The sequence below is a fragment of the Thamnophis elegans genome, chromosome 5, assembly GCF_009769535.1.
Source record: "Thamnophis elegans isolate rThaEle1 chromosome 5, rThaEle1.pri, whole genome shotgun sequence".
NCBI lineage: Eukaryota > Metazoa > Chordata > Lepidosauria > Squamata > Colubridae > Thamnophis > Thamnophis elegans.
In genome coordinates, this window is record NC_045545.1 from 50,016,383 (window position 1) to 50,028,731 (window position 12,349).

At 36.7% G+C, this 12,349-nt stretch overlaps 1 protein-coding gene across 5 annotated transcripts in view; it reads left to right on the top strand.

Moving 5' to 3' along the window:
• ANKS1A (ankyrin repeat and sterile alpha motif domain containing 1A) overlaps positions 1-12,349 on the top strand; it is a 137,522-nt gene that overhangs the window by 58,183 nt on the left and 66,990 nt on the right. For all 5 annotated transcript variants that reach the window (XM_032218726.1, XM_032218724.1, XM_032218725.1 and 2 more), the window contains 5 exons: positions 1,450-1,539; positions 2,292-2,485; positions 4,148-4,231; positions 5,015-5,135; positions 10,968-11,008. In XM_032218726.1, the coding sequence (XP_032074617.1) occupies positions 1,450-1,539; positions 2,292-2,485; positions 4,148-4,231; positions 5,015-5,135; positions 10,968-11,008 (530 nt within the window). The remainder of the gene's footprint in view (positions 1-1,449; positions 1,540-2,291; positions 2,486-4,147; positions 4,232-5,014; positions 5,136-10,967; positions 11,009-12,349) is intronic.

Here is a 12,349-nt window from a genome sequence, read left to right on the forward strand (position 1 = left end):
TAACCTCCAGGTCAGACACTTTGAAAGTCATCTATATTGCAAGATGCACAATAGCATTAAGTAGGCAGAGGAAGAAAAGTAAAATAGAACCATTTTCCAGCCATAAATTGTTTGCAGATTAATGCATCCTTAATAGATGGGTTTTTAAATAGGATCATTTTTAATGATGGATTAGTGAAAGGGCAGTGCAAATGCATCAGGACTGAGATACAAAACTGGGAATCACACAGAGAAGTATCTTCCCTCGTGGCCATTTAACACTGTTGTGGAAGTGGCCTTCACTAACATAAGAAAAAGAAGAAGTCTTTATACTTGGAGAGAGTACAGAGGACAGATTTAATATTGTATAAACCCAGTGTCAGCGTGTCAAAAAGAGTTTAGCAGAAGCAAGGGTTCCCCCCCCCCTATTTCCTTCCCTTCCACTGTCCATTTACTTCACAAAGGCCCTCCTGAATAGAGTGAACTAAAGCAAAATGGAAATCTATGAAGATTAGAGTCATGATCCATTAAAAAAAAGGTGGTCCTCAACAAGAGGTGATCATTTGAAATTATAAATTTCTGCTGAATAGAAAATCATCCTCTGACAGAAGTTACAGCTGTTGCAGTGCCCCGTGATCCTGTGAGCAAAATTTGAGCACTTAGCAGTGTGACTACTCTTATGACTGAGGGCAGTTGAGGACCTCTTCCCCCACTCACCTACTTCTCCCTCATCTCAGTGGCTCATTTGGTCCACTAGCGCAGGTAAATCTGCCACAACCCTGGAAGCCTCAGCCTGCTCCCTGTCTACTTCTCCCACCCCACCATACACAGGGCCACTTACCTTTGCCTTTTTGTGAAGCTACTGTCAGGTGTGCTCAGGTGTGCTACTGTCAGGTGTGCCAATGCGAGTCTCAGTCAGACAGCTAGTGAGCATGTTGTTTCTGAAGGCTATAAAAACTGGAAAGAGTCTTTGTAACCTTTAGAAACATTATATTTGCTAGGCTAGAAAACTAGTAAACATGATATTTTTGAAGGGTAGGAAGAGGCTGATGCTTTTTCCCTGATTGTTCTGAAGGCTATGAAGACGTTCCTTCTAGCCTTCAGAAACACCCTGTTTCCTAACTGTCTGGCTACACCTTCAGAATAGTTTCAGTGTGTTAGCCTTTCTACCCTTCAGAAACATTGCGTTCCTGGCTAGAAAGCTGCAAACATGATGTTTCTGAAGGGTATAAAGGCCAGCCTTCCCGAGTTTCAGAAAAGATTGTGTTTGCTATCATTCTAGCCAAAAAGCTAGCAAGGACTACTTATATTAGTGAAATGACAGCTTTGTATTCACCCATAGTAAATATGCAGAATGTATCCAAATATATGAAAAGTAGATTACTGTATTTTTTTTTTAAGACTTCAGGTAGCAAATATCTTACATGGCACCTAATTTCTGTTGTTCCTTTACTTGTTTTATTTGTTCAGACTGTACAACAAGAAAGAATCTTGCAACAGCAGAAGAGAAGTTATCATCGCCTTTAACTGCTTCCATTGAAACTTCTCGGATACCTCAAGGTAAAATATGAAATGTATTAAATTATTTATTTAATAGTAATGTTATAAAAAAATTCAGCTGCAACAATGAAAAACTAATATAAACTAAAACATAGTGAGGGGGAGCGGAGAAAATTGACATGATAGAAAAGTAAGAAAAAATAAGAATATAGTTTAAAAAGGATATATAAAGAAATGATTTCTGTATAACAATTATCACCTTTTCTTAAAATACAACAAATGTTCTCTTCTTCCCATAGCTCAGCTCTTATCTACAACTAGTTCCTTAAAAAACTTGTCATTTCAGTTCAGATATACTCTCACTATTGAGATGACTCATGGTACCGTTTCCACCTGAGCTGATTTGCATTATAAAGAACATTCTGGAATGACTTCCACAATATTCCTACACCATCTCTTTCAAGAACTTTAAACAGATATTAAAAATAATGTGAAAGAAGATTTTTTAAACAAATCCAATGTATTTCATTGGTGATATGTAGGGGTCAAGTACTAGTTCTCCCTCCACTCCCTTGTCAAAATAACTGCAGATCTGAACAAAGTATATTAGGACTCCAGTTCCCAGTCCATATGCAAAGATAATGTATGAAGTAGAAAGCTATGGAAATAATGAAATCCACCTTTTATGCCTCTGGCATTGTGGAAAGGAATAATTGTAGCCAGGGTTTCAAAACAGAGTTTGTGAATAGGATCTCTACAGCTACTGAACATGTATAGAACTGTTTCTGATTTAACATGTTTGCTTTCTTTAGGAAATGTGGAGAAAGCTGTGACAGACTTGATAACAGATGTTGATAGCAAGCCAGAAGAATGTCCATATGAAGTACTATACAATGCAACCTCCTGTCATTCTTTGGACAGCCTAGCCAGTGGAAGATCCTCAGATAGAGATTCAGTGAACAGAGAAGCGGAGATGACTGGTATTAAAGTGACAGCAGTGAGACCTGTACGTAGCCTGATGTGTGTTATCTTTTTCTTTTTATGGAAAATAGGCTGTGATATGAAAGCAGGCCTCCAAACTTTCAATAAGTTAATAGCCCAGCTGTACAGTTTGGAAGTGATAGCAAATAATTGTTAAGGGCTTTGGTTACTGACTACCTGGAACCCATTTGTCCTGTTATGAAATTCTTGCAAGAATTATTCCTTATTCACAATGTAATGGCTATTTGAATTTAGGTTCATTTCTACCACTATATATTTTTGCTAGGGAATGTAGCTCAGTTTAACCATTCAGGAGCAAGGGGAAAAAACCTAGAATGTGACTTTCCTTTGAACAATTTTTCACCCAGTTTTCTTTGGATTAAAACCACTCTACCATAATAATCCTGAATATTAGATTTGTTTGCACCATTTTACTATATTAATTGGCCAGCAAATCAGTTTGTCATGGAATTTACGGATTTAATCCAGCAGGGGGAGTTTAGAGGCTTTATAGTAGTTTCTCTGAAAGCAGCCAGCTTTATTTAAATAACCTATTCGAGTTGGTAAGAACAGTACTGTATTGGATTTGAGCATACTATGGAGTATTTATTGCACATTAAAATAAGGATGGTTGCAGTTTATTATAAATATACAGAGTTAAACATGAATTTGTACATGCAACCCAAAATATATGCAGATTTATTTTGAAGTTATCAGTGGTTGGCAGTATATTTTAAGATTGAAACAGTTAATGAAACAGGTTTAAAGACAAATTTAAGATGTTTTTATGTATGCAATATGTGCATATAATAGCAGCTTTTAAAGTGTTTTCTTTCATCAATATTAACAATATTGATTGGTTTACTGATTAATTGATTATGTGCCATCAAGTCTGTCAAATCTTAGCAACCACATAGATTTTTCTATTTGACAAACTAACTTGGTCTTTCGATGGTGGACTCTTCTTCACTGTAACTGACTACATTTACCTTGCTCTAGGTCATTTTCTTCTTGTCTTCCCCAGCATTAGAACCTTATTTAGAGAGCCCCATCTTCACATAATGTATCCAAAGTAGCATAATTTGAGTCTGACCATTTCCCTCAAGTGAGAACTTGGGGTTGATTTGTTTGATTCTTTTTGGCTGTCAATGGTAATCCCAGGAGGCTACTCAACATCAAAATTCAAATGCATCAATTCTCTTCCTATCCTGCTTCCTCAATGTACAACTTTTTTCTTTTGTAGAATATCACAGGGAATACCATTGCTTGCACAATTCTGAATTTTGTAGGTATAGATACATTACGGCTTCGGAATGTTTTTTCTAAAGCTTTTATGGTTACTCTATCAAGCACTGCCTACCAAGTCTGTGAAATATTTATTGAATGGAAATTATGCCAGTTTTGTTATTAGAGAAGTTGCATACCAAATAGTTAGGACATCTGTGTGGTCCACAAAGTCCAAGGGAAGATAAGTGACAAAACATAGGTAATGCAGGCTGTCCACTTTTGTATTTTATTATAATGTTGCATGTAAAAAGATAAGGCACAGTTTGTATTCTGAGGCCATATCACGTGTTTCATCATTTTGATGAAATCACTTATTTGCTTTGCTGCAGTAAATATATTATGGTTGCATCAAAAATGAATTTTAAATGAGGCATTGATGAGTATCTTTTCAAAATTGTAGAGAGAGCGTCCACCACCTCCTGCAAAACCTCCCCCTGATGAAGAAGAGGAACATGAAGATAAAAAACATGATGCATCCTCAGTGGTAAGCATCCTTATGTGTCCTCTTTGATGTTATTGATGTGGAGGGAATGGCATTAATATATCTAGAGCAGTGTTTCTCAACCTTGGTGACTTTAAGTCCTGTGGATTTCAACTGTGGAATTCTGGGAGTTGAAGTCTACAGGACTTAAAGTCACCAAAGTTGAGAAACACTGATCTAGAGGGTAATGTGACATATATATATATATATATATATGTTTTCTGAGGTTTTCGCGGGTGTTAGTATGTAGGTCTCTAGTTGTTCGGTTTTTCTGGAAACTCCTGGAAACACCAAACCTGAAGTAGTCTGAAGCAGCCTGAAGATGACGAATGAGACTTCGTCGAAACGTCGCCAAGACATCTCCAATTCTACGCGGGAGAAAACCCGAACAACTAGAGACCTACATACATACATACATACATACATATATATATATATATATATATATATATATATATATATATTTTTGTTAGTAGTTTTAACTGCCATATCAGCAGGCTCTGGACAGGGTTTTATGCCATGGCCTGGTTTGCATCTGGCAGTCCCTTAGAGTGTTTTCGATTGATATATATGGATGCTCTGTAGTAGGTATCTAATATTACTCTATAAAGTGGAGAATTTTTAGTTGATATGTAAATATGTGCTACTTAAATTGTGCTTCATTTCTTAGTTGCTGGAAAATTTTCCTTTTGAGAGAAAGTGCTCTTTTCACAATATAACCATTTTTAAAAATTAATTAATAACAAGAGATGGAACTATTATTAATTTATGTCTGTGTCTGGTTAGGGTTTGGTCACCAAAAGAAAAAGTAGAGGGAGCACAGCTGATGAAGAAGAAGAACATCCTTATGAACTCTTGCTAACAGCAGAAACAAAGAAACATGTTACAGTAGATAAAAAGACAAAAGGTAAAGACTGTTATTGCAAACTGTACCTAACTTGTTGTTGTTGTTAGTTGCGAAGTCATGTTCAACCCATCGCGACCCCATGGACAACGTTTCTCCAGGCCTTCCTGTCCTCTACCATCCTCTTAACTAGCTATCCCGAAAACTAATTTTGGCCAGAAGCTGAGAAACTAAAACAATTCCAGTTTTTCTTTTAAGTTAGAAGGATTGACTTGTTTTGTGTGCCCAGCTAGCATTTTTTTTCGATAACACTTTAATTAAAATATTCTTACTTCGGTAGCTTCCGGGTAACAGAAAGTGACTCAAACTTTTGATGTATGTTTATTATAGAAAACCAAGCAAAGTCTATGGTTAATGTAGCCACGGTATTTTGAAAGACACCTCAGCTATTTTGGAAATTCCTCCTTGCTCTCTCCCAATTTGTGTGCTCATCCATGTGCACTTTCCTCTCTTCATTTTGCACAGTTCCTAGCAAATTCATTCAAATGTCTCTCTTATTGACCTAGGTAAAGTATCCATTGTTCTCTCATATTACTGAATTCTCACATCTTTAAGAGCCAGCTAATGTGATTTGTTTATGAAACAATCTTAGTTCTTTGCAAATTGTATTTTATAGGCTGCTTTGAGGGTACTTCATATGTTCATTTTCCAAGCATGAATTCATACTGTAAAAGAAAAAGGTTGGATTGTTTCTATTTTTCTTATACACACTAATGGTTTCTCAATAATCTGATAAAGGTAGAATTAATAATGAGAGCTATTGCTGTTGAAAAGGTAGCACATTAGATTTTGTTCATTTTGACTTGATATTAGTCCCATCATATTTTCAAGTATAGATATTTGTTCTGGCTCTCCTCCGTCCGGTAATGAACGCAGGCACAGGCTTAGCTGTTTGCCACGCTTTATTCACAGCAATTATAATCCTGTTGGCTGAAAGCCCAAACACGACTCACTGGCAAGAAGGTGGCAGCAACCCAGACTCCAACAGACGCTGGAACACAAGGCAGACCAGACAAGGAGTTCTCCAGATTACTACGAACGGTTGTGTCCTGCAAAAGGACTCCTCCCAAAGTCTCTTCTTATATACTCTTTTGGGAGGGGCCAAGCCACAACCACCTGGGCTTGATTTTCTCTTATGAGTCTGTCTCCATAACTGCTGCCTCTGTTTCTTGGCCCTACTTTGCCTGGCGTCAGGGACACACTCCCTTTGACTTTCACCACTGCTCCATGCCTCAGGCGCCTCCTGGTAGCCAACCAGCCTCTCTGGTCCCTGCTCTGAGTCGGAACCCTGCTCAGGTCCTCCATATCTTCCATAGCAGAGTCACAGGTTTCCTCGCTATCGGAGTCCATCAGCAGCTCCAACGGCTCCTGCTGGGCCACAAAAATATTAGGCATAACATTCTTTTTGTTTATTTTTTCATATGAACATATGAAGTCATACCAATTTTCTCTGTTGTAATGATTGATTTCAGTGGATCTTGTACAATATTTCTTAAGTAACCTCAGAGAGAAATGCCTACTTAGTTTAATATTTTCTCCAGGAGAAACTAATTCAGTAGCTGGATAGCTTTTCTAATTTCTTTAGTTCGTAAGTATATGACTTTAACAAGCAATTGCAATACTAAATAATGAGAATTAAACTAAACTCTTAAATAGAACATTTTTCATTTGCTTCATAAAAATAGCATGACTTCTGAATCATACATCCTCATTTATTAAAAAGAGCATTATGTGAACAGTAGGAGAAAATAATCAAATTTGGAGAATTCCCATCTGAATTTAAATCATACTTCAATATTGTAAAAATGAGTTACAGCAAGGCCTCAGGTCTCATGATTCCTCATTCTCTCCCATAATTACAATATTTTATTATCCGGAGCTTAGTTCTAAACTATAGCTAAAATTTACTGTTTTGAGATGTCCTTTTGACACTGAAATGTCTTTTTTGAATCTCTATGCATCACACATATCAATTATGCACATTTTAGAGTCATCAATGGAAACTTTTTGAACAGGTAGGTTTTTTTAAAACTGGAAGTGCTCTCTCCAATGTGCATGTTCCTTTTCTCATAGTTTCTTTTACATTACTACAGAAAAAGCAACAATATCGGATCCTTCTCCATATTCATTTGTTTAGCTGAAGACAAATTCCCAGGTTTCTTTTTTTTTTCAGCATTTGTCTTCATCATCTGCATTTCTCATTTCAAGGAAAATTCTATTCCCAAAAAGTTGGGTGAAGAAAGTAATTCAGAAATTAACTTACACAATAGATTGTGGGCTACACGTCTCATTTTGCAAGCACTCAAATTGCCCCAAATATATTTTTTTCTGACTAACATTCTTTGAAGAGAATCATATTATCAGGAACTGCCTTTGTTTCCAAAAATTCATCAAACCGACTACCGGTTTTTCCTACCTGCATTTTTACCACTACTAAATTAGTACTTCCAGTTTTTAAGAACTCCCAGCATGTTGTTCTTAGCAACTGTTTTTACAACCCTCTGGTCTTAGGTCCTCAAAACAAAATTTGCACTAATTGTTCTTGGCTTAGAAACTGTGGCATCTTCAGAAACATCTGTAGTTTTGTCGTCTGAGAATGGTCTTCAGACTCTAGTACTTCTAGTACTCCTTTATCATGGTTCCTATGAATAAGAATTCATACGTATCATGCACTGCTTTTTTGAAATATTTTAGGAACAGGTTTTTTTTTCCATTGGAGTCCTACCCCATGCAACATAATATTATCTAACTTAATTTATTAAATTTTGAGGCCACCAACTCCCAAAAATCTCTCAATGGCTTACAATGTTTAAAATACATAACTTAAGAAACATGACCACCAAAAACTATTTGTGGCTCCTCCTATTTCCTCATTTTTACCTGCCCTAGTGCTGACTTCTAAAAAGTTCTGGCTATTGATGCCTGCAGCAGAAGTGCTTGACACCGATGGCACCATTTCATAAGTATATGCATTGCAGCAGTAGACAACCATCAGATCTGTCACTTCCTGTGCATATGGAGGATTGTGAAGGGTTGTATCTTTAACATTTGTTCCCATTCTCGGGCTTTCACTGAACAGCAAAGAACAGATTGTCCTGATTTTAGGCTTCTATCTGGGAACAAGCCTCTTAAGAAAGCAATTAAGCTAAGTGTTAAAGACCTGATTCATTCCATATTTTCTCCATTTATAAATGTAAGGTTTGGAACAACTTCTTTTAGGAACCAAGGAAAAAAGTTCTTTATGGGGGAGGTCTGGGGAAAAAAAAACAAGGGAGCCTCTAGTATAGTGGTTGTCCCATGATAATCCCAGGTTCCATTGACCAAAAGATCATGTATCAGTTTTGAGCTCTGAGTCCCTTCTTAGAGATATTATTGAGTCCAAACCAACAACAACAACAGAAGGACAGAACCAATATACAGGATAATTTTAATTCTTGTTGCCTCATTCTCAACACAGAAGTTCAGGACCAGTTGAAAATTATGTGGCCATAATTCTAACACCGCTCCAATGCTGATCTCTCTGATCTAGTAGAAAAATTATCAGTGCTGACATTAAACACTATCATCACTAAGAGATCATTCAAATGCAACTTATCTCAAAAAACAAAATTAGAGACAAGTTAACTGCTTTGCAGTCACATTATTTCAGTGCAATGGTGTCCTCACCAGCTTGTTTTAGTATGGAGGCTCTTCCTTGGTTCCAGACTCTTATACCTGCTCTTAAAATGCTGTGACTTATAAATTGGCAGGCACTAAATTATTTGATTAACTCTCTCTCTTTCCCAGTACAAACACACCGAGGTAGTAGTCACAATCCAGCTTCTTGCCCTTGGAGCTTGCTGCTCCTAAATGTATATAATTCATTAATTGTAATATTATATTAGTTATAATAAGATCTTATAATAACTTCCTAACTATAACCTATCATCCATCCTCCCTTCTCTGCATTGTAATTCTCTTTGCAAAGTAAGCTGCAAAATGAGTGACAGGTCAGATGTTCAAAACTTTGCATTGAAGGCTCATGATGCCCTCCAGACATGATTATTCTTCGTTTGAAAGGCAAGCATTAAAAAGGCAGAAAGAATACTCAGGCTTCACACAGCACTCTGAAACATTGTGTTGCTTTTACATTCAGTTTACTATTGCACTTTACCAGTAAACCTACTTCAAAATGATTTGAGAAAAAGGCATTCTGTGATGGCCCTCCATCCTGGAAGAGTCATACCTCATATTTTAATTAATATGGTATTGAGGAATTGCCCCAACTTCACAGCAGATGGTCAAGTCTCTCACTTTTGGCTTTCTGACTCCAATGAATGGCCATTACTGATACTCCCACCACCTTTTGGGATTCAATTGTAGGAAGCCATATCTTCTTTGGAAATAAGAGATTATAAAACTGGTGCTGCTGCTTCCGCATGCCAGGAAGGCTGACCAACACAGTCATTAGATGCAGAGTTCAGAGCAGGAAGTAGCATTTTCTCAGTATAGATAGTCCTCAAATTACAACAGTTTGTTTAGTGACCATTCAAAATTACAACAGCACTGAAAAAAGTGACATGACCATTTTTCACACTTGTGACCATTGCAGCATCCCCATGGTCACGTGAATATAATTCAGATGCTTGGCAATTGACTCATATTTATGATGGTTGCAGTGTCCCAGAGTCATTTTTGGCAACCTTCTGACAAGCAAAGTCAAAGGGGAAACCAGATTCACTTAATTACCTGTTAACTAAACAACTGCAGTGATTCGTTTAACAAATGTGGCAAGAAAAGTCGTAAATTGGGGCAAAACTCATTTAACAAATTTCTCATTTAACAACATAAATTTTGGGCTCAATTGTCATAAGCTGAGGACTACCCGAACTAGCAGATTATGTTTTCTTGATGCTGGAACTTTCAACCTTATGATTGAGAAGCAGACACAACTGCTTTAAGGTCTTGTTTTCAGTACTGTTCAAACATGATATAGCTACTGTGTTCATTCGTATGCATTATTCTTTGGTCTCCAAACATGTTTTATCAAGTCAAAGATTGTTAATACTTTTGACACACCATAGCCATTTTTCTCTTTCAATCCTGGCACTATGGAAAAGAGGTTTTCAATACTGGTCATATGGAAGAGTTTACTCTGCACCAGTGGATAAGGAATAGTAGAAGCATGAATCATGAATGAAGGTTTTATGACTTCAGAGCTTTAATTCTGTACATTTCTAGCTACTGAGAATGGCTGGTGAAGTACTGGTACTTTTTAGGTGAGAAAGAACTGTCTCTGGTGTCTATATCTCAAAAGATGATAGGAAAATGATCTTTCAGGAGGAAAAGAACTAAACAGCAAATCAATATTTCCAGGTATGGTAGAGTTGGCATGGAACAAGTATTATGGCCATAGGGGGCACCTTAAAGAAATATATATTTTATATCTTCTGGATTGAACTACAAAATCATGGTCAAGACTGAAAATTTCTTATTTGGAGTGTGAAGGCTTGTTTAATGAGAATAAATCATGGTGACCCGAATGAGGTCCAGAAGCGCAGGGCTGCAATAAAAATAATGGACCTCTACTTACATCAGCAGTAGTGTTTCAGATTTCAACATAAAAACTGAAATTCCACAGTTCAGCATTGCTTGCCTGGGTAGCCAGAGTGCATCTTGTCTCAAGCTCCAAGGTGATAATTCTTCCTTAAAGATTGGATACACAATTCTGAAGACACTCATCGTGCAAGCCCGTTCCTTTAATTATGTGGATACTGTAGCAGATCTTGCTTTTAACAGTAATTAGCTAGATTTGTATTGTAAATATTAAAAATATTTTTATTTTTAAATTCTTAGGTGAATCAACTTTAGGTGCTACCTGCAGTGTCCAACAACAGGTAAGACAGATATAATTTTAATATAGATTATATCCAGTATGCCAACAGGTGTTCATTCATACCTAGGAACTTTCTCTTCTTCTCCTTCCTTTGTCACTCCTTCTTTAGTCTGCTATGGAAGGACTTTCTACAAGAAGTATGTGGAGTAAAAAAAAACTCTGCTCTGCTGAGTACTGTCATTGTAAAAGTGGACTTGACACTTTTATTGTATGCAACAACACACATATATACAATGCAACAGATACATGCTGTGTATGAGTGAAAACATTTTAAGCTGTAGTATTAAGAAAAGCCATTTTAACACTCACACGGTACAATATTTATCGGAAGTTTCAAGTTTAAGGCACCTCCAGAATAGTCAAAACATCCTGCTTTGAATTTGAGACAGCTGTTTGCTGTTGAAACAGGGTTTGTTCAACTCAAGACAGTTCAGATGTAGTATGGGTCAAATTTAAAACATTTTTGCAAAATCCTGCTGAGATCTATCAAGGTATATATGCTTCAGTTTCCTACATTTTATAGCAAACATATATGAAACAGAACTGAAATTGTTTAATGCTAAACAACAATAAAAATGATAAAATGAAAATTCTAATTAAGAAAAATGGAATACACACGCGAATCAGAAGTATATGTACTGTGAAAGTAACTTAGCAGCATTTGGAACATAAAGTTTATTAATAGGTGCTGTGCTGTTGACGAACTAAGCTTCATTTTATGCATTTCTAGTTTGTAAACTAAAATTCTATGTAAGCCTACATAATTAGCAAAATGATTGATGCTTCTTCTTTTTTTGTTCCCTTCTGGGTTTGTTATCTTTGCCATTATTGTTCTGTCTTGTGTTGTTTTTAGGGCAGGGGGATGGACGATGGACAGACTTATTTTTTGTAGTGTTTTATGTTTTTAACAATGCTAACTGCCCATGTTTAGATATGAGATGATGATGATAATGATGAAGAAGAAGAAGAAAAAGCAAATACCAAGTGTTGTATCTAGACCAGGCCTGCACAATTTGTAGAAGGGAAAAGACTACATCAAAAAATTAAAAATAATTGTGGCTGCAGAGGCTACCTTTGACTACAGGTCAACTGTCTTGTGGCTGGCAGAGCAGTGGCAATGCTGTAGCTGGAAGCCTCAGTGAGGCTTGGATTCACTCATCAGCATGACTTATGAAGTGGCAACAGTGGTTATGTTTGATGGCAATGAATTTGAGTTTCTGAAAAACACCAGAGGCCACAAAAGACTATTTGATGGACTGTATGCAGGCCATGGGCCATATGTTTTGCAGGTTTGATCTTCAACTTTCTCGTTGAAGTAGTATATAGCTAAAATTATTGATTG